At 52.6% G+C, this 22,647-nt stretch overlaps 1 protein-coding gene and 1 non-coding gene across 3 annotated transcripts; one reads left to right on the plus strand and one right to left on the minus strand.

The window, feature by feature from the left end:
- Positions 1-12: 12 nt before the first annotated feature.
- Positions 13-21,908, minus strand: smg6 (SMG6 nonsense mediated mRNA decay factor). 2 transcript variants are annotated; one of them, XM_056594984.1, is made up of 13 exons: positions 21,803-21,908; positions 19,568-19,771; positions 18,238-18,299; positions 17,631-17,776; positions 16,084-16,194; positions 15,507-15,681; positions 14,975-15,194; positions 11,081-11,254; positions 9,502-9,648; positions 9,062-9,206; positions 6,440-6,666; positions 6,144-6,222; positions 13-2,769 (listed from the first exon to the last, which is right to left on the minus strand). In XM_056594984.1, the coding sequence occupies exons 1-13, from the start codon at positions 21,881-21,883 to the stop codon at positions 2,642-2,644; spliced, it is 1,899 nt and encodes a 632-aa protein (XP_056450959.1). In that variant the 5' UTR covers positions 21,884-21,908; the 3' UTR covers positions 13-2,641. The 2 variants fall into 2 exon arrangements, with proteins under 2 accessions (XP_056450959.1, XP_056450961.1); XM_056594986.1 differs by lacking the exons at positions 17,631-17,776; positions 18,238-18,299; positions 19,568-19,771; positions 21,803-21,908 and adding an exon at positions 16,761-16,773.
- On the plus strand, positions 7,925-8,043 carry LOC130386783 (5S ribosomal RNA). Its single transcript, XR_008896225.1, has one exon. It is a non-coding gene; the product is annotated as a 5S ribosomal RNA (ribosomal RNA).
- Positions 21,909-22,647: the final 739 nt, after the last annotated feature.

Raw genomic sequence — 22,647 nt, forward strand, 5'->3', positions numbered from 1 at the left:
ATTTCTACTGTGTTTATAGGATTTGAACATTTAATGGAAGTATAACGATACACATATTCGAACAGCACACTATCTCCTTAGGTAGTCCATCGTCTTCAGATATGAAGTTATTCGGGACCAAGACATAATAGCATCAAGGGAAAACGATTTGCTAGTTTTAATAAAAAAATAAAATGTATCCATCTCTATATCAACCACCAGGTGGCGCACATGCATCTCAGAGCTGCATGAGTTTTACATTTTATAATTCAAATGTGAGCAGCCCATTAAATCAGAGCGTTCTTAAAAAATAATATAAATTGTAGTTGTATTTATCGTATGAAGGATTCCGGCAAAATTCTATATGGGCTTTGTATGATTGTTCTGAAATGATACCTTTGGGGTAAGTGAGGCCTTTTCCACACAAAATGACAACAGAAATACATTTTCCATGTGCTTATTTTATTATCCTTTGACAAATGGAGGAGAACTTTTGAGCGCAACATGTCATTAAAAAAAAAGAGCAGTCCATAAATACACCAAAAATAACGCAACTGGTGTTTAACCATACTAACCAGAGATCTAACCAGTAACCAGTATAAGTACCAGTAGACTGACCAGATAACACGGTTCGGACCAGACTGCTGACGGTGAGGCCGTCTGCTGACTGAAGTGGCTACAAAAGGTGTGCCACTAAAACCATGCAGGTAAGCAATCAATCATTCTTAACATGCACTGGATATAGATTTATTTTGAAGCCAGACAAAAATGTGATACGCAACAAAGGATACAGATTCTATAGTTAGTACAACATACTTTTGTTTCTTAAGCTAGAGAACTGACTGAGCTAATTGAACTGAATGAGCAAATTTAACTCTTGAAATGGGTGATGGGTGATGCTCGATTTAATGAGGGTAAGGGTCGAACTGAAGAGAAAGGAAGACAAAACATGGGCAACAAAAAGTCAATGAAAACGACTTCTATGGGAGCCGAACCTTTTCCCTCTAATGTACACGACTAACAGAGGAAGAGATGTTTCCCAAAGGCGTCCTCCGCAGCCCCGCGGCCAAATAAATAAAGATCTAAAACTACTCGTCTAGAGGGAAAGTCTTTCCAATCAAAGAACGGTAAGAACCGCTAGAAACCTTTTGCGGTCCAACCGAAACCAACAAGGGAGGTTGTAGGATCCCGAGAAGAGGTCCAGCATGTGAACGATGACACCAACAGACACAGGTTCAAATAAACAACGAATTACAGAGCGGTATAAATAACTGAATCAAACAAGACTATAAAACATAAACCCCTCTGCTGATGGAGAAAAATTACAAAACGCCAGCCTCCGTTAACGAGGTCCGCCTCCGTTAACGAGGTCAGCCTCTGTTTACGAGGTCAGCCTCTGTTAACAATCAGCCTCCGTTAAAAATGATAGCCTCCCTTAACAAGGTCAGCCTCCCTTAACGAGGTCAGCCTCCCTTAACGAGGTCAGCCTCCCTTAACGAGGTCAGCCTCCCTTAACGAGGTCAGCCTCCGTTATCGAGGTCAGCCTCTGTTAACAAGGTCAGCCTCTGTTAACAAGGTCAGCCTCCGTTAACGAGGTCAGCCTCTGTTAACGGGATCAGCCTCCCTTAACGAGGTCAGCCTCCCTTAACGAGGTCAGCCTCCCTTAACGAGGTCAGCCTCCGTTAACGAGGTCAGCCTCCCTTAACGAGGACTGTTGGGCCTTTCTGTGGACACAGGAAACCAGGTCCTCCTCTTCGTCAGTCCAGGAAGTGAAGGCCGGGAGGGCGCGCTCACCTCAAACCAACCCTCCTTTAGGTCGGTGGTCTTCTCCCACACAACCTGCGTCCGGTCTGTTGTTGTTCTGTTGTGTTGCTCTGTTCTGTTGTGGTGTTGTTGTTGTGTTTTGTTCTGTTGTTGTGGTGTGTTGTTGTGGTTGTCATGTTGTGTTGTGTGCAGCCTCACGTCTCCAGGAGTTCTGAGGTGAAATGTCACCATCTAAGCCACTACTCCTTGAGGTCCTAATCTCTCTGAGTGCTGCTCTCTCTCTGAGTGCTGCTCTCTCTCTCTCTGAGTGCTGCTCTCTCTCTCTCTCTGAGTGCTGCTCTCTCTCTCTGAGTGCTGCTCTCTCTCTCTGATTGCTGCTGTGCTCTCGTTCTACCGGAGCCTGAATCGACTCCTTCTAGTGATCTGAATCAAAGTCTAGCTGTATATGGACCAGGCCACACCCCCTCCAACCAAACCACACCCCTTTTTCTTCTCCCGATCGCACCGAGGAGGTGGGGTCAGGCACGGAGGAGCCAGCAGATCCATAAACACACGCGCGCACACACACACACACACACACACACACACACACACACACACACACACACACACACACACACACACACACACACACACACACACACACACACACACACACACACACAGACGCTCATCAAGAGAGGGCAGCTGGATAAACTAAGCGCTGGCTGAACCCTCGGGATCAGTTCCAACACTTCCTGGGTTTCAGGACAGGGATTTCCTGGGCTTCACAAGAGGTGGCTCCTCCTCCTCCCCTCTCCTCCTCCCTCCCCTCTCCTCCCAGCGTCTCCTCTGCTCCCCCGCTGTCCCAGCGGTGGGCGGTGTACGGCGGCGGCCCCCGGGGGCCCGGGCGGGCCCCTCAGCCCACCTTGGCCCAGCTGAGGAAGGCGGCGATGTCACGGACCGGAACGTTGCGGGTCAGCGCTTTGACCCGCAGGTTACGGTCGTCAGTCAGCAGGACCACCTCCCGGTGCAGCCGCACCGGACCTGAGGACACACAACTCAATCAGGACCTGAGGACACATGACTCAATCAGGACCTGAGGACACACGACTCAATCAGGACCTGAGGACACACGACTCAATCAGGACCTGAGGACACACGACTCAATCAGGACCTGAGGAACACACGACTCAATCAGGACCTGAGGACACACGACTCAATCAGGACCTGAGGACACACGACTCAATCAGGACCTGAGGACACACGACTCAATCAGGACCTGAGGACACACGACTCAATCAGGACCTGAGGACACACGACTCAATCAGGACCTGAGGACACACGACTCAATCAGGACCTGAGGACACACGACTCAATCAGGACCTGAGGACACACGACTCAATCAGGACCTGAGGACACACGACTCATCAGGACCTGAGGACACACGACTCAATCAGGACCTGAGGACACACGACTCAATCAGGACCTGAGGACACACGACTCAATCAGGACCTGAGGACACACGACTCAATCAGGACCTGAGGACACACGACTCAATCAGGACCTGAGGACACACGACTCAATCAGGACCTGAGGACACACAACTCAATCAGGACCTGAGGACACACAACTCAATCAGGACCTGAGGACACACACTCAATCAGGACCTGAGGACACACAACTCAATCAGGACCTGAGGACACACAACTCAATCAGGACCTGAGGACACAACTCAATCAGGACCTGAGACACACAACTCAATCAGGACCTGAGGACACACAACTCAATCAGGACCTGAGGACACACAACTCAATCAGGACCTGAGGACACACAACTCAATCAGGACCTGAGGACACACAACTCAATCAGGACCTGAGGACACACAACTCAATCAGGACCTCAGGACACACAACTCAATCAGGACCTCAGGACACACAACTCAATCAGGACCTGAGGACACACAACTCAATCAGGGCCTGAGGACACACAACTCAATCAGGACCTGAGGACACACAACTCAATCAGGACCTGAGGACACAACTCAATCAGGACCTGAGGACACACAACTCAATCAGGACCTGAGGACACAACTCAATCAGGACCTGAGACACACAACTCAATCAGGACCTGAGACACACAACTCAATCAGGACCTGAGACACACAACCGTCACTCTGCCCGTCCCCCTGTAGTCAGTCATCACGCTAACCCTAGTAGTAAACACTTAATAGTACGATAGTACTCTCAGTAGTAGTACCCAGTAGTAGTACCCAGTAGTAATCAGTAGTAGTACCCAGTAGTAGTACTCTCAGTAGTAGTACCCAGTAGTAATCAGTAGTAGTACCCAGTAGTAATCAGTAGTAGTACCCAGTAGTAGTACTCTCAGTAGTAGTTAGGGCTGTCACTTTTTCCAAAAATGAAATTCGAACGAATTTCGAATGTCCATAATTAATTCGAATACATTCGAATACATTCGACCCCCCCCCCCCCCCCCCCCCCCCCCATAGAACTATTAAAAAAAAAAAAAAAAGGAAACACAACGTGTTTCTTTTTATTTCTTGTGGAAATCACGTATACCTACTGAATTCATAACAGCACAGGATAAAAACACATCTTTGATAACACATTTGTAAACACAACAAGAGGAAGCTCCGACACACAAGTGCGGCTGTCTTTTACGCACTAACAATAACTGCTCGGAGCGCGATATGCGGAGCGCATGTCGTCCATGGCACACACAGCCTATATAAACGAACAATCTGTGAGGCCGACCTCCAACACGGCATGTTGCTCTTTTTATTCCTTACGGAAAGAAAATTACAAGTAGTCTCGCAGCTCTCCGTTACCGCTGCAGCTGCTTGTGTCAGCCGTGCTGTATAAGTCCCCAAACAGGCTGCCCATCGCGCCCAGCGCAGCAGCGGACTTTTCTCCCTGTCGTGTGCGATCAGTGTCGGTCTCCGTTTCAGTGAGCTCGTGTGAGAGGCTTTCAGTCACGAGATGTTTCTGTGCAGGGGAAAGGTGGACTAACCGGGAGAAGCGGGGATCCAGGAGGGCCGCTTTATTGAGGAAAAGCCACTCGCCGCTCTCTTCTTTATAGCGCATTTTTACAGTCGAATGGAGAATTACACTTCGAATTCAAACTTTTCACCCCACCTTCGAACGAATATTCGAACTTCGAATAAAAAGTGACAGCCCTAATAGTAGTCCCCAGTAGTAGTAGTCTCAGTAGTAGTACCCAGTAGTAGTACCCTCAGTAGTAGTACCCAGTAGTAGTACTCTCAGTGGTAGTACTCTCAGCAGTAGTACTCCCAGTAGTAGTACTCTCAGCAGTAGTACTCCCCAGTAGTAGCACTCTCAGTAGTAGTACTCTCAGTAGTAGTACTCTCAGCAGTAGTACTCCCAGTAGTAGTACTCTCAGCAGTAGTACTCCCAGTAGTAGTACTCTCAGTGGTAGTACTCTCAGCAGTAGTACTCTCAGCAGTAGTACTCCCAGTAGTAGTACCCAGTAGTAGTACTCTCAGAAGTAGTACCCTCAGTAGTAGTACTCTCAGTAGTAGTACTCTCAGCAGTAGTACTCCCAGTAGTAGTACCCAGTAGTAGTACTCTCAGTAGTAGAACTCTCAGTAGTAGTACTCCCAGTAGTAGTACTCTCAGTAGTAGTACTCTCAGTAGTAGTACTCTCAGTAGTACTCTCAGCAGTAGTACTCCCCAGTAGTAGTACCCAGTACTAGTACTCAGCAATAGTACTCTCAGCAGTAGTACCCAGTAGTAGTACCAAGTACTAGTACTCAGTAGGAGAACTCTCAGCAGTAGTACCAGTAGTAGTACTCTCAGCAGTAGTACTCTCAGCAGTAGTACTCCCAGTACTAGTACTCAGTAGTAGTACTCTCAGCAGTAGTACCCAGCAGTAGTACCCAGTAGTAGTACTCTCAGTAGTAGTACTATCAGCAGTAGTACCCAGTAGTAGTACTCTCAGCAGTAGTACTCTCAGCAGTAGTACCCAGTAGTAGTACTCTCAGTAGTAGTACTCTCAGCAGTAGTACCATTACTAGTACTCAGCAGTAGTACTCAGCAGTAGTACCCAGTACTAGTACTCAGTAGTAGTACTCTCAGTAGTAGTACTCAGCAGTAGTATTCTCAGCAGTAGTACCCAGTAGTAGTAGTACTCAGCAGTAGTACTCTCAGCAGTAGTACTCTCAGCTGTAGTACTCTCAGTAGTAGTACCCAGTACTAGTACTCAGCAGTAGTACTCTCAGTAGTAGTACTCAGCAGTAGTACTCAGCAGTAGTACTGTCAGCAGTAGTACTCTCAGTAGTACTCTCAGTAGTAGTACTCAGCAGTAGTACTCAGCAGTAGTACTGTCAGCAGTAGTACTCTCAGTAGTACTCTCAGTAGAACTCTCAGCAGTAGTACCAGTACCTGGGGTCTCAGGCAGGACGTCCTCGGTGTCTTTGCAGCAGTGGAGGCAGCAGGACAGGATGACGTCGTCGTTGTTGCCCTGAGGAGACAGAGCTCCGTCAAACCGCATCAGGACGCCTCTGGGAGCCCCGCCCCCCCCGGGAGCCCCGCCCCTCCCCCCGGGAGCCCCTCCCCCACCCTGTGAGCCCCGCCCCCCGGGAGCCCCGCCCCCCTCACTGCGAGCCCCGCCCCCCAACCCTCCCCCGCCCTGTGAGCCCCGCCCTAAGCCCTCCCCCAGCCCTGGCCCCGCCCCCTACCTGCTGTCCTGAGGTGTCCTCGCTGCGGAAGGCGATAGACTCCAGCTGGTTCCCCCGGCTGGTCAGCGCCCGCAGCCCGGGCTCCCGGGCCTCAAACCCGCGCTCCAGGAAGGCCACGGCTTGCCGCGCCTTCTCCTGCACCGCCCGCACGTGGGCGCCGTTGCCGTAGTTACCGCCGCCGCCGAAGCCGTCCTGGCCCTTGGCGAGGCCGTCCAACTCCGTGATCACTGAGGGGCAGAGGAGGCGTGTCAGAGCCCCCACACCCTTCACCTAGTCACATCCATCACCCGGTCACATCCATCATCCGGTCACATCCATCACCTTGTCACATCCATCACCCGGATCACACCCTTCACCTGGTCACATCCATCAGCTGGATCACACCCTTCACCTGGTCACATCCATAACCCGGATCACACCCTTCACCTGGTCACATCCATCACCCGGATCACACCCTTCACCTGGTCACATCCATCACCGGATCACACACTTCACCTGGTCACATCCATCATCCGGTCACACCCATCAGCTGGATCACATCCATCACCCGGATCACATCCATCACCTGGTCACATCCATCACCCGGATCACATCCATCAACCAGTCACATCCATCACCTGGTCACATCCATCACCCGGTCACACCCATCAGCTGGATCACATCCATCACCTGGTCACATCCATCACCCGGATCACACCCTTCACCTGGTCATATCAATCACCCGGTAACATCCATCATCTGGATACCATCCATCACCTGGTCACATCCATCACCTGGATCACACCCTTCACCTGGTCATATCCATCACCTGGTAACATCCATCATCTGGATACCATCCATCACCTGGTCACATCCATCACCCGGTCACATCCATCAGATGGATCACACCCATCACCTGGTCACATCCATCACCCGGATCACATCCATCACCCGGATCACATCCATCACCTGGTCATATCCATCACCCGGTAACATCCATCATCTGGATACCATCCATCACCTGGTCACATCCATCACCCGGATCACACCCTTCACCTGGTCATATCCATCACCTGGTCACATCCATCATCTGGATCACATCCATCACCCGGTCACATCCATCAGATGGATCACACCCATCACCTGGTTACATCCATCAGCTGGATCACATCCATCACCTGGTCAATACCATCACCCGGATCACATCCATCAACCAGTCACATCCATCACCTGGTCACATTCATCACCCGGTCACACCCATCAGCCGGTCACACCCATCAGCCGGTCACACCCATCAGCTGGATCACATCCATCACCCGGATCACACCCTTCACCTGGTCATATCCATCACCCGGTAACAACCATCATCTGTCATCACCCGGTCACATCCATCAGATGGATCACACCCATCACCTGGTCACATCCATCAGCTGGATCACATCCATCACCTGGTCAATACCATCACCCGGATCACATCCATCAACCGGCCACATCCATCACCTGGTCACATCCGGCCATACCACCCTGAACACGCCCGATCTCGTCTGATCTCGGAAGCTAAGCAGGGTCGGGCCTGGTTAGTACTTGGATGGGAGACCGCCTGGGAATACCAGGTGCTGTAAGTGGTGTCGGGTGGTGGCCAATAGGTAGCACTCTTCCCCCTGGCCCCTTTACTCATCAATCCCGATGCCCCAGTGCAGAGACGGGGACACTGTGCTGTGGAGGAGACGGAAAACCGAGGTCCTGACTCACTGAGGTCATAAAAGATCCCAGGACACTTATTGCAAGGAGTAGGGGTTACCCCGGTGTCCTGGCCCAACCAGGCTCCTTCAGTCTGGCCCCCTAATCATCCTCCTGTATGATTAGCTGACTCATTCATTCCTTCACTCTCCACCTCAAGCTGGTGTGTGGTGAGCGTTCTGGCGCAAATTGGCTGCCGTGCATCACCCCAGTGGGGGCTACACTGGTGGTGGTGGTGAGTGAGGTCCCCCCTTCACTGTAAGTCTTTGGGTCATTGAAACGCGCTATATAAATATAATGAATTATTATTATCCATCAACCGGATCACACCCATCACCACCCGGGATCAAGGTCCTCCCTGTCCTGGCAGACCCCCCCAAGGGCCTCACCTATCAGCAGCACCACCAGGACGTAGCCAGGGCCTCACCTATCAGTGGCACCACCAGGACGTAGCCAGGGCCTCACCTATCAGTGGCACCACCAGGACGTAGCCAGTGCCTCACCTATCAGTGGCACCACCAGGACGTAGCCAGGGCCTCACCTATCAGTGGCACCACCAGGACGTAGCCAGGGCCTCACCTATCAGCGGCGCCAGGACGTAGCCAGGGCCTCACCTATCACCACCACCAGGACGTAGCCAGGGCCTCACCTATCAGCAGCACCAGGACGTAGCCAGGGCCTCACCTATCAGTGGCACCACCAGGACGTAGCCAGGGCCTCACCTATCAGCAGCACCAGGACGTAGCCAGGGCCTCACCTATCAGCGGCACCAGGACGTAGCCAGGGCCTCACCTATCAGCGGCACCACCAGGACGTAGCCAGGGCCTCACCTATCCGCGGCACCAGGACGTAGCCAGGGCCTCACCTATCAGTGGCACCACCAGGACGTAGCCAGGGCCTCACCTATCAGTGGCACCACCAGGACGTAGGCGGCCGAGCGCAGCAGCGTGCGCAGCCCGTCCAGGTGGTCGATGAAGCCGTTGGTGTCCGGGACCAGGTAGTACGGCCGCACCTCCAGCTGCAGCTGCCCGCCCGTCTGCAGCACGGCCTGGGGAGAGGGGGCGGGGTTAGGGTACAGCTTCTGGGACAGTCGACAACCGAGCAAAGTGATTGGACCACACACTTTAGTCCAGTGCACGTGTCATAATAGAAGAAGCAGAAGCACATGATAATGATCTGTACACCACGGACCGCCCTGTGGGATGAAGAGGCCGTTTATCGCCCACTGGGACCTCATGGACCTTCAGGGTCTGATCATTTATAGACGGAGCGATGGGTTCAACCCAGACCGCATTCAGACCTGAGCTCCTCCTGCTCCCGGAGGCCCAGGGGGCGGGCCTTACCTGTATCTTGTCCCGCCTCTTCTGCTGCTCGGCCAGTTTATTGGTCAGCACGCTGCGCCGCGCCCGCAGCTCTCTGATGTCGTCCTCCGCCTCTCCGTCCTCCGAGGTCGACAGAGACGACTCCGCCTCCACGATGACGTCGTCCCCCTGGGGTCAGAGGTCAGAGGTCAGGGAGACTCTTCTCTTACCTGCCACTTCGTCCTACGGTCGTTGTCATCGAGGACCCGAGAGCAACCCTCTGTGTGCCCGGACCCTCTAGGACCCTCTAACCCCGTGGGGGCTCAGGGCACTGTCGGAGCATCGACCAGTCCAGGGTGGACTGGAACACACCCCCCTCCCAATTTAATCTAATAGGGTCATCTCAAAGGGTGGAGTTGATTTATTCCCATAGGGTGGAGCTGGTTTAATCCCAAAGGGTGGAGCTGGTTTATTCCCATAGGATGGAGCTGGTTTAATCCCAAAGGGTGGAGCTGGTTTAATCCCAAAGGGTGGAGCTGGTTTAATCCCATAGAGTGGAGCTGGTTTAATCTAGTAGGGTAATCTCAAAGGGTGGAGCTGGTTTAATCTAGTAGGGTAATCTCAAAGGGTGGAGCTGATTTAATCCAATAGGGTGGAGCTGGTTTAATCCCAAAGAGTGGAGCTGGTTTAATCCCATAGGGTGGAGCTGGTTTAATCCCAAAGGGTGGAGCTGGTTTAATCCCATAGGGTGGAGCTGGTTTAATCCCATAGGGTGGAGCTGGTTGAATCCCAAAGGGTGGAGCTGGTTTAATCCCATAGAGTGGAGTTGGTTTAATCTAGTAGGGTAATCTCAAAGGGTGGAGCTGGTTTAATCTAGTAGGGTAATCTCAAAGGGTGGAGCTGGTTTAATCCCATAGGGTGCAGCTGGTTTAATCCCAAAGGGTGGAGCTGGTTTAATCCCATAGGGTGGATCTGATTTCATCTAATAGGGTAATCTCAAAGGGTGGAGCTGGTTTAATCCCATAGGCTGGAGCTGATTTAATCTAATAGGGAAATCTCAAAGGGTGGAGCTGGTTTAATCCCATAGGGTGGAGCTGGTTTAATCCCATAGGGTGGAGCTGGTTTAATCTAATAGCGTGGAGCTGGTTTAATCCCATAGGGTGGAGCTGGTTTAATCTCAAAGGGTGGAGCTGGTTTAATCTCATAGAGTGGAGCTGGTTTAATCTAATAGGGTAATCTCAAAGGGTGGAGCTGGTTTAATCCCAAAGGGTGGAGCTGGTTTAATCCCAAATGGTGGAGTTGGTTTAATCCCATAGGGTGGAGCTGGTTTAATCCCAAAGGGTGGAGCTGGTTTAATCTAATAGGGTAATCTCAAAGGGTGGAGCTGGTTTAATCCCAAAGGGTGGAGCTGGTTTAATCCCATAGAGTGGAGCTGGTTTAGTCTAATAGGGTAATCTCAAAGGGTGGAGCTGGTTTAATCCCATAGGGTGGAGCTGGTTTAATCTGATAGGGTGGAGCTGGTTTAATCCCATAGGGTGGAGCTGGTTTAATCCCATAGGGTGGAGCTGGTTTAATCCCAAAGGGTGGACCTGGTTTAATCCCATAGGGTGGAGCTGACCACCTTCTCCGGGGACTCCTTCTTCTTCCCGCGCTCCGTCCAGGGGTTGAGGGACGGGCCGGTCGCCATGGAGACGTATTTCCCGCCCTTGAAGGCCAGCAGAGGCTCCTCCTGTCCGCATAGCGCCTCCAGGAAGTACTTAAGCACCGTCACCCTCTTGCAGTCCGCCGCGATGCCCTGAAACCAGAGGACCTCTTAGATAACTCTATTAGACCTAGATCTATAAAGATAACACCGTATCTAATAGGCCTGCAGCGGATTCGAATTGTATCCGAATCCGTTCGGTTCGTTTACCACAGTTCGGAGCATTCTGGAGATCCGCGGATTTCGGTTTCATGAAGGCATTGCCTTATGTAGCGTATTTTGCCTACTGTAGCCTACGTCCGATACAAAAGTGTGTTTAGGACCCAGCGGAATGCATTCTCTCCAGTGCTGCCCGAGCCAATGAGACTTTTCCCGCTTCATGCTGCGCTCGTCGCCAGAGTTCTAAGCCTCGTCGGCCGTTATCCCTTACATGTTACACTCAGTGCACCATATTTTCAAATGCATTTAGGGGAACATTTATTGCACAAAAAAGCCTTGCAAGTTGTCTGATTACAGTCAATTAACACATTGCAAATAGCCTGTGGGTCTCATTCATTTTTGTGTTTCTCCCCCAAACCCTCCGTCAAAAAAAAGTCTGCCTTTTTACTATCACGAACATGATCCTAATCCGAACCGTATCCGAAACCGAGGCCCAAAACGGTTATCTGAACCGAACCGTGGACACACTGATCCGTTTCACCACTAGTATCTATACAACTCTTAGGGCCCTATTATTACGGTCTGAAACCCAAGTAGCTGTGTGGAGGATCTCTGGTCTGCTGCTATTATACCGGCGCCCGACGCAAATCTAAAACCCACCGTAGATGTGTTTCGGTTGTAATGTGCAATAAACCAATGAGAGTGCTATCTTCCATCTCCTTTAAGAAAACTTCAAATGGCTCAGTTTATGGCCATATATATGGCCTCAATCACACATGGAATAGCGTTTTCTTCTACAACTTCAGAAACACTGGGTGGTCATGTCAATTTCGGCAAAGAGAACTTAACACATTTATGATATGCGGTCCTGTGGCCACAACTGTGGGTCTATTTAATGATATGCAGCAATACATTAACAAACATCGTTTGTTACCAGTATTGTATACCAGGGATGGGCGTGAGGAATCGATTACTCGAGTACTGCTCGTTACAAATTAACTTGGTTGGTTGACAGGCAAACTCGAGTTTGCATATACACACACAAACAAAGTTTTCTGAAGCAAATGTATACATTTTCTGTCGGCGCCAATAACGCATGCCGTGGGCACAAAGCAAATGAAATGTATCAATTTCTGTGTGGCGCGTTCCGTGCCGTGTGCAGGCACGCCAGAATTCAAAAAGTTAAGAGATGGTGGTTAAAGCAAAGCGCAGCGAAGAATTGAAATACTTTAAAGAAATAGGAGATCATAAGGTGAAATGTAAAATATGCCGAGCGAAATCGAGCTACCAGAAAGTACTATGCGGCAACATATGCTCCTGAAACACAACGGTGAGTTCGGGAAAGCAGACCCGCAGCCACCAAGTGTGTCGGCTATTTTCACCGCCGCAAGACGCAGCTGTAATCCCGGGCGTGTAGAGAAGATCACAACGCTGAGTATTTCCATAGTCCATTTGCTGCCGTTTTATTTGCAGCTTTAAATTATTTGCAACGGTTAGGCTACTTGTTTCGTTTTTGTTTTTTTTAAACTGTTACTGGCCTTGGTTCGACGTGATTTAAATTGTGAGACGCATATTTCTTTTTGTAAGGAAAATGTGTTTTGAACGTTTGCAAAAATTAATAATGAAAACTCTGATAACTCTGACTGTTTTGATGGAGAATAAGCATTACATGTTTGGTTGGTAATATTGCCGTTCATCATCAGGCCTATTCCTGCAGCAGATGCGTTGCATTCTAAAAATAGATTTGATTTAACGAGTACTCGATTGATCCTCGAGGAATTCCTTCGATCACTCGAGTTTGGAATTTACTACTCGTGCCCATCCCTATACGTTATTGTTATCGACTTGTTCATAATATGCATGTGTCCCCCTGTTAATATTCAATGACACGGACTGTATGATGTGTTATGTGTTTAGTTTGAGAGTGTTTAAACAGATGGGTGCACACATATTGTTGAACTGTGCGCCAGACATCGCCTGCATTCATTCACTCTTTTAAACACTCACTCGCGGTAAAATCATGTTTTCTCACGATCAAATACGCATCAATCCTAAAAGTTATGGGCTTGTAAGCGATGTCTGTGTCAAGAAAATATGTGCAGATGCATTAATTTTAAACTTCTGACAACTGTATCAGCTGTTCTTTCCCAAATTATTTAACCAACGTTATCATTTATACCCTAAAACAAGATTTTGTTTTGGAAGGCTGGTATATATTTTGCTCGAGGTTATTATTGTATTATTATTATTTTACGACATGGGATAGCATTCTACATTGTTCTCATTCATGCCTCTCCAGGCGCACGTGTAGCGGTGTGAGTTTGCTGCTGGAAAATCAGCTTAACACCGGGTGAAACCAGCAGCGGTACATGGGTCAGAGTAGGAAGACAGGGCCCTAAGAGCCTCTCCACGCCGGGGCAGTGTGCCTGTCTCTCTCTCCTCACCGGGGCAGTGTGCCTGTCTCTCTCTCCTCACTGTGGCAGTGTGCCTGTCTCTCTCTCCTCAATGTGGCAGTGTGCCTGTCTCTCTCTCCTCACCGGGGCAGTGTGCCTGTCTCTCTCTCCTCACTGTGTCAGTGTGACTGTCTCTCTCTCCTCACTGTGGCAGTGTGCCTGTCTCTCTCTCCTCACCGGGGCAGTGTGCCTGTCTCTCTCTCTCCTCACTGTGGCAGTGTGCCTGTCTCTCTCTCCTCACCGGGGCAGTGTGCCTGTCTCTCTCTCTCCTCACTGTGGCAGTGTGCCCGTCTCCCTCTCCTCACCGGGGCAATGTGTCTGTCTCTCTCTGCTCACTGTGGCAGTGTGCCTGTCTCTCTCTCCTCACCGGGGCAGTGTGCCTGTCTCTCTCTCTCCTCACTGTGGCAGTGTGCCTGTCTCTCTCTCATCACCGGGGCAGTGTGCCGGTCTCTCTCTCTCCTCACTGTGGCAGTGTGCCTGTCTCTCTCTCCTCACCGGGGCAGTGTGTCTGTCTCTCTCTGCTCACTGTGGCAGTGTGCCTGTCTCTCTCTCCTCACCGGGGCAGTGTGCCTGTCTCTCTCTCTCCTCACTGTGGCAGTGTGCCTGTCTCTCTCTCCTCACCGGGGCAGTGTGTCTGTCTCTCTCTGCTCACTGTGGCAGTGTGCCTGGGGTCAATGTGGGGGTCCGTGTGGGGGTCTCACCGTGTTGGTGTGGGGGCAGTGCAGGGGTCTCACCGTGTTGGTGTGGGGGTCCGTGTGGGGGTCTCACCGTGTTGGTGTGGGGGCAGTGCAGGGGTCTCACCGTGTTGGTGTGGGGGTCCTTGTGGGGGTCTCACCGTGTCAGTGTGGGGGTCCGTGCTGGGGTCTCACCGTGTCAGCGTGGGGTCAGTGCGGGGGTCTCACCGTGTCGGTGTGGGGGTCGGTGTGGGGGTCTCACCGTATCGGTGTGGGGTCAGTGCGGGGGTCTCACCGTGTCGGTGTGGGGGTCCGTGTGGGGGTCTCACCGTGTTGGTGTGGGGGCAGTGCAGGGGTCTCACCGTGTCGGCGTGGGGTCAGTGCGGGGGTCTCACCGTGTCGGTGTGGGGTCAGTGCGGGGGTCTCACCGTGTCGGTGTGGGGTCAGTGCGGGGGTCTCACCGTGTCGGTGTGGGGTCAGTGCGGGGGTCTCACCGTGTCGGTGTGGGGTCAGTGCGGGGGTCTCACCGTGTCGGTGTGGGGGTCTGTGTAGCAGGGCTCCAGGGGGGCTGCCAGCAGGGGGATGAAGCCAGCCAGCAGCTTGTCCTCCTCCAGCAGCAGCAGGCGCAGCTCCTCGTCGCCCTCCGGCTCCTCCGTGTCGGCCGTGTACAGCGGAGCCTCCTCGTGCTCCACGCGGGCCAGGGCGTTACACAGGTCGGCCAGGCACCGCCACACGTCAGGGCCGCCGCTGGGGGGGGGGGACATCCTGAACAACCATCTCTCTCTCTCTCTCTCCCCCTCCCGCTCTCTCGCTCCCTCCCGCTCTCTCTCCCCCTCCCCCTCTCTCTCCGGCCCCCCCTCTCTCTCTCTCCCCCCCCCTTTCCCTCTCTCTCCCCCTCTCCCTCTCTCTTTCTCTCACCCTCCCTCTTTCCCTCTCTCTCCCTCTCTCCCCCTCTCCCTCTCTCTCCCCCTCTCCCCCTCTCCCTCTCTCCCTCTCTCTTTCTCTCACCCTCCCTCTCTCCCCCTCTCCCTCCCTCTTTCTCTCTCTCTCTCTCCTTACTTGATGTTGCACGGAGGCGGGTTCCACTCGTCCGGGTGTCCCAACATCCAATCGGACCAGACCTTGATGCTGGGCAGCAGCTCTCTGAGGTCCAATGGGAAGGCAGAGACCCTCACCATGCCGTCGGCCTCGTCGCCTTGCCCCGCCCCCTCTCCGTTCTCCATCAGGATTGGCTCTGAGTGATGAGGGCAGAATGTAGAGGAGGTTATAATAGATCAGATCAATAAGACGGTTGGTGTTCTGCTCCTCAAACACCAACAGCAGTGAGGGAAGGCTCTCAGTCACTGTGTGGCCCTTCAGTGTTCTCCTCTCTCTTCACGGGCCCTCCGGCCCCTCCACATGGAGACAGAACCGCTGGACAGTGGCCCCCGTAGCGGACAGCCGGGCCCCGGCCTCACCCTCACACCTCCGACCTCAACAGGTGATCTGCACTGTGGCTACGGCACAATCTGTCCCCACAGCAACAGGTGGGCCGGGGGAAGGCTCCCACACATAGGAGAGTCAACCTGGTGTGTGTGTGTGTGTGTGTGTGTGTGTGTGTCTGCGTGCCTGTGCGTGTGTGCGTGTGTGCGCGTACCTGCGGGGGTCTCTCTCAGCAGCTGGGTGCAGCGCTGGAGGAGCAGTGCGAACATGGCCAGACCCAGACCGGTGGACTGCTGGTGCAGCACGGAGCGCACCTCCCCCTCCACTGGCCAATAGGAACACAGCAACAAACAAGAGGTCTTCAACGGAGCGGAAGACCTTCAGACCAGGATGCAGCAACAACACGCTACGGAACGTCAAAGCCCCCCCCCCTCCCTCCGGACCCAGACCACCTCCTGCCTGGGGTCTGTGGGAGTCCCGGGCGGGGTTTGGGTGGCAGCTATGGGGACGGTTTGAATAAAGGGGAGGGGAGGGGGGGTATCTGCTGTGGGGGCGGATGTGGGCGTGGTGGATGTGTACCTCTGCTGTGGGCGTGGTGGATGTGTACCTCTGATGTAGGCGTGGTGGATGTGTACCTCTGCTGTGGGCGTGGTGGATGTGTGGTGGATGTGCACCTCTACTGTGGGCGTGGTTGATGTGTACCTCTGCTGTGGGTGTGGGGGATTTGTGGTGGATGTGTAGTTCTGATGTTGGGGATGTGTGGTGGATGTGTACATCTGCTGTGGGCGTGGGGGATGTGTGGTGGATGTGTACCTCTGATGCGGTCGTGGTGGATGTGTGGTGGATGTGTACCGCTACTGTGGGCGTGGTGGATGTGTAATAGATGTGTACCTCTGCTGTGGGTGTGGTGGATGTGTACCTCTGATGTGAGCGTGGTGGATGTGTGGTGGATGTGTACCTCTGCTGTGGGAGTGGTGGATGTGTAGTGGATGATTGGTAGATGTGGTCCTCTGCTGTGGGCGTGGTGGCTGTGTGGTGGATGTGCACCTCTGCTGTGGGCGTGGTGGATGTGTACCTCTGCTGTGGGAGTGGTGGATGTGTGGTGGATGTGGTCCTCTGTTGTGGGCGTGGTGGCTGTGTGGTGGATGTGTACCTCTGCTGTGGGCGTGGTGGATGTGTGGTGGATGTGTACCTCTGCTGTGGGCGTGGTGGATGTGTGGTGGATGTGAATCTCTGCTGTGGGCGTGGTGGCTGTGTGGTGGATGTGCACCTCTGCTGTGGGCGTGGTGGATGTGTACCTCTGCTATGAGCGTGGTGGATGTGTGGTGGATGTGTACCTCTGCTGTGGGAGTGGTGGATGTGTAGTGGATGTGTGGTAGATGTGGTCCTCTGCTGTGGGCGTAGTGGCTGTGTGGTGGCTGTGCACCTCTGCTGTGGGCGTGGTGGATGTGTACCTCTGCTGTGAGCGTGGTGGATGTGTGGTGGATGTGTACCTCTGCTGTGGGAGTGGTGGATGTGTAGTGGATGTGTGGTGGATGTGTACCTCTGCTGTGGGCGTGGTGGCTGTGTGGTGGATGTGTACCTCTGCTGTGGGCGTGGTGGATGTGTAGTGGATGTGTGGTGGATGTGGTCCTCTGCTGTGGGCGTGGTGGCTGTGTGGTGGATGTGTACCTCTGCTGTGGGCGGGTGGATATGTGTGGTAGATGTGTACCTCTGCTGTGGGCGTGGTGGATGTGTAGTGGATGTGTGGTGGATGTGTACCTCTGCTGTGGGTGTGGTGGACGGTGAACATGTTGATGGTGATGAGCTGCAGAAGCCGTGTGCGTCCCAGCGCCGTGGGGCTGTGCTGCAGGAGCGCCCCGAACTCCTGCAGCACCCGGAGCGCCACCGACGGGAAGGACTCCATGCTGACACCCACACACACACCCAAACACACACACACACACACGGGGGCACGCGCACACACACACACGGGGGGGCACGCGCGCGCGCGCGCGCACACACACACACACACACACACACACACACACACACACACACACACACACACACACACACACACACACACACACACACACACACACACACACACACACACACACGGGCACACACAGGGGCACGCACACACACACACACACACACACACACACACACGTGTTTGGGGATGTAACACAGAAACAATACATTATATGGATCTCAGATTGGGTATTGCACTTATTTTTTGGAATGTATAAAATCATGCTTTTGTGTGGTGCGTGTATCAAACCAAATAATTTGCTTATTGAGAAATGCAATATTTTGTAACAAAATAACCATACAGCTATATTTGATCAATATTGCTCCAGGATGAGACGGGGAGAACACTCACCCTACTTTAGTGAAGAGCTTTCCGTGGGCGTGCAGGAAACTCAGAATAAACCTCTTGTTGAGCTGCATGGCGGAACACAGGACAGACCGGTGAGAAGGTGTTCCTTCAGTACTAGTAGAGTCTTACTCCTCCTTCTCTCTTGAAGTCCATTCAGACACACAGGCAACTTAATAATAAGAAGACGCCTTGAACATCTTGAACCAAACAGGCATTTTGAACCAAACGGCAGACGAAAGCTGAATGATTTGCTGCATGTTTGTCATGATTCTGATGGCTACCTGGGTTCTAAATGGCAGCCCCCCACATCAACACCCTGCTGCCCCCTGCCACAGGGACCCTAACCCGAACCTCCACACAGGGAGAACTGGGTGCTCCTCCTAACCGGGTCATAACCTGGACAGAATCAAAGCTTTAAGCAGTCGTTCACAGATGTTGAAGATGACAGCGGACATTAGCGGTGTGTGAAGGACTGCGGCTGGACCATAGCCACACATTGCTCTGGTGAAGTCCCTTCAACCACCTTCTGCTCAAGGGGAGTCACTATTACATCGCTGCCTTGAACCACTTATGTAGTGTGCATGTGATACACTACATATGCAACTTCCAAGTTGAAAGCAGAAAAGCGAATTAACGCGTGTTGAACTCCATGTGACATGAACTTGTACCCGCTATGTTGTATGTTGGTAAATGGTAGCATCAATTAGCTACACATGGGGAAGCATGGAGCCATCTAAAGGTTATAAACCCTTGAATTGATTTCATGCTAAATCAATAGCTATAGCACTTGGAACAGACCCTCTACACACTCACTTACATCTGGAGGAAGACGCAACTGACCATAAGGGAAGGGTTTGCAAAACGCCGTGAAGAGAGAGATAAAAAAAGTGAGGTCATTAAAGTTATAAAATAGAAAGAGAAAGCTCCGATAGTGGACAGGCAGGTGATTGGTCAGTATCCTCTATGCAGCTTGGGTAGTCAGTGGATAAACAACCTAGTCGTTAGGATAATGCTGTTCTTATGAAAGAGGGTCACACTGAGAGAGAGTCAAGCAGCATGCCTCCCTGGAGACAGTTAGGCTGTGTATAGAGAGAGAGAGAGTGAGGGAGAGAGAGACGGTGAGTGAGTGAATTAGTGAGGGACAGTGAGTGAGTGAGGGAGACAGTGAGTGAGTGAGTGAGTGAGTGAGTGAGTGAGTGAGTGAGTGAGTGAGTGAGTGAGTGAGTGAGTGAGTGAGTGAGTGAGTGAGTGAGTGAGTGAGTGAGTGAGTGAGTGAGTGAGTGAGTGAGTGAGTGAGTGAGTGAGTGAGTGAGTGAGTGAGTCTCAGCCTTACGTCGCTGGCGCTCAGAGTGCTCAGCTCCCCGTCCTGCTCAGACTCCCGGCTGGACTCGCTGCCCCCCCGGCGGGCCCCCGAGGCGTGGGGGCGGATCCAGAGCTCCACGCGGGCCCCCTCGGGGCCCCTCACCTGGCCCCTCACCGCCGGGCCTCGCCACAGCCCCTCTCCGTCCTGCCTCCTGCGCCGCTCCAGCTGGTCCGCCTGCAGCAGAACCACGTTGTGATCACATGATCCCACTGCACCCCCCCCTCAGATATCCTCTGATCACATGATCCCACTGCACCCCCCCCTCAGATACCTCTGATCACATGATCCCACTCCAACCCCCCCTCAGATATCCTCTGATCACATGATCCCACTGCACCCCCCCTCTCAGATATCATCTGATCACATGATCCCACTGCACCCCCCCTCTCAGATATCATCTGATCACATGATCCCACTCCAACCCCCCCTCAGATATCCTCTGATCACATGATCCCACTCACTCCCTCTCTCAGATCTCAGCGACTGATCACATGATCAGTCGCTGAGATGGGCTGCGACCTCTGACTCTGAGACAGGTCTGCTGTCGTCGGGCGTGGCGGGCGTACTGCGTCGTGGCAGTAGCGCGGTTCTTTAAGGCGTGGGACAACATTTGGTTCTGGTTCAACATTTGACAGCACTGGCGGTCTAAGGATGGGAGCCATTGGATACTCTGATTGGTTGTGTGCTAGCGAATCAGCCCAGTGTGTGGGAGGGGCGGAAAGTGATGGTAAACAAACCGCTTAAAAAGAGATGGAGCACAGCGACAAACTTCACTTCGGAGTTGCATCGCGTATCGAAACCGAAATCGCGACACTCAAAGTCACGAACCTGTCTCGCGGTGTGAGAAGGCAGAAGCGCGATATGCCCTTTCTAACTCTCCGGTCAAATGTCCGATTGAAATTTGCTAATAATTTGTCTAAATAATAGTCTGCTGACAGCGCCCCCTCCTATCGATGCCGTAAGTATGCGACTGCAATCCTCCGTGGCTACGGAGGATTGCATTTCTCCACAGCCGTCGAAGTCCTCATATGCGATATGAACGACATTTATCCAGAGTGGGCCAAGCGCGAAAAAAATTGCCTGTGTGATCCTGTCTCTATTGTTTTGTGTGATTTGACTGGCAGTTTGTCTGCTTATAGGTCGGAATGAAGCGGCCACCGATTATTGACAGGATGGGTACTTTATTCTACCGGACTCGTTCGCTTCTTCACTAGACACACGCGCTACCGCTCGCTCTCCTCGCTCGTCCACTCACTCGCTGACGTCACTCAGACACGCATACGCACACTGCCATTCTCGCGCACACACATATGCTACTCGTAACACTATGCCTCGTTATTGCGACGTTCATGACGTTCAGGTTTTTCCCCATCTATTGAAAGTTAGGCTATTAAACATGTTGCATTCTATGCCTGATTATGTCATTATTTAAGCTACATAGCCTAATTAGAAGCGCTAATAAGGATATTTGACTAAACCAACCAAACAGTTGAGGGTTTTTGCCTAGCAGCAAAAAGCATCCTCCAACTGCAATCTTTGGTTATTTCTTTATTCATTTAGCTATACTTTAATAGTATTCTTTCTGTTCAAATCTGTTCAGTGTTCCAAATTATTTGTTATTAAATGTTACATTAAGTTAATTGGTACATAAGTGTTGTTTAAATAAAATGCTTTTTAAATTTCAAAAAATCGTGGGATGTATCGAACCGTGGGTCAAAAATCGCGATACAAACCGAATGGTGAGTTTGTGTATCGTTACAGCCCTAGTAGTATTGCAGTCCACCGACGGATAACCAGCCCGTGTGCGCTTTGTTTTCTAATCTGATACTCTATGGTCTGTACTCCGTCCCATCATCTCCTGTTTTGGACGGCTGGCACCAGACTAGCGCCACCCGGTGTTAAGGAGCAGTAGTCTTTGCGGTGTTCTGCCGAGCGGGTCAGACGAGAGGCCACGGAATGCGGGGATAAAGGCAGCGGGTGGTTTGAGTCGGGGCGCAGTGGAGACCCTTAACGGGACGTCTGTTTGTCTGGATGCACAGCGGGATTCTTAATATGCTGTCCGAGTGATGAAGGCGTTTCAGCCTATTGTGTTGTGTCTATTTGCATGTTTGTTAAATGTGTTGATAGACAAGTGTTTCAAATATCCAAGCTTCATTAAGGGTGTGTGTGTGTGTGTGTGTGTGTGTGTGTGTGTGTGTGTGAGACCTTGCGTCTGGCCTCCTCAAACAGGCTCATCAGGCTCTCCTTGGCTGTGAGGATGGGGTTGGACACGGCCAGGCTGCGCATGTAGTAATACACAGCGTCCAGCTTCCGCTTCTGAGACACAGAGGGATGGAACCAAGCAGAGGGGGGGGGGGGGGTCAGTACTGGGGAGGGATGGAACCAAGCAGAGGGGGGGGGGGGGGTCAGTACTGGGGAGGGATGGAACCAAGCAGAGGGGGGGGGGGGTCAGTACTGGGGAGGGATGGAACCAAGCAGAGGGGGGGGGGGGTCAGTACTGGGGAGGGATGGAACCAAGCAGAGGGGGGGGGGGTCAGTACTGGGGAGGGATGAACCAAGCAGAGGGGGGGGGTGGTCAGTACTGGGGAGGGATGGAACCAAGCAGAGGGGGGGGGGGTCAGTACTGGGGAGGGATGGAACCAAGCAGAGGGGGGGGGGGTCAGTACTGGGGAGGGATGGAACCAAGCAGAGGGGGGGGGGGTCAGTACTGGGAGGGATGGAACCAAGCAGAGGGGGGGGGGGTCAGTACTGGGGAGGGATGGAACCAAGCAGAGGGGGGGGGGTCAGTACTGGGGAGGGATGGAACCAAGCAGAGGGGGGGGGGGGTCAGTACTGGGGAGGGATGGACCAAGCAGAGGGGGGGGGGTCAGTACTGGGGAGGGATGGAACCAAGCAGAGGGGGGGGGGGGGGTCAGTACTGGGGAGGGATGGAACCAAGCAGAGGGGGGGGGGGGGGGGGGTCAGTACTGGGAGGGATGGAACCAAGCAGAGGGGGGGGGGGGGTCAGTACTGGGGGAGGGATGGAACCAAGCAGAGGGGGGGGGGGGGGG

Source organism: Gadus chalcogrammus, chromosome 7, assembly GCF_026213295.1.
Source record: "Gadus chalcogrammus isolate NIFS_2021 chromosome 7, NIFS_Gcha_1.0, whole genome shotgun sequence".
In the NCBI taxonomy this organism is placed as follows: domain Eukaryota; kingdom Metazoa; phylum Chordata; class Actinopteri; order Gadiformes; family Gadidae; genus Gadus; species Gadus chalcogrammus.

Coding starts and splice junctions, on each gene's coding strand:
- smg6 (XM_056594984.1), bottom strand. CDS start 21,883: ATGCGCAGCCTGGCCGTGTCCAACCCCATCCTCACAGCCAAGGAGAGC. Junction 15,195..15,506: donor CCGCCTCCGTGCAACATCAA/GTAAGGAGAGAG, acceptor CCCCCCCCCCAG/CGGCGGCCCTGACGTGTGGC. Junction 6,667..9,061: donor CCTGGTGGTGCCACTGATAG/GTGAGGCCCTGG, acceptor TCTGCCCCTCAG/TGATCACGGAGTTGGACGGC.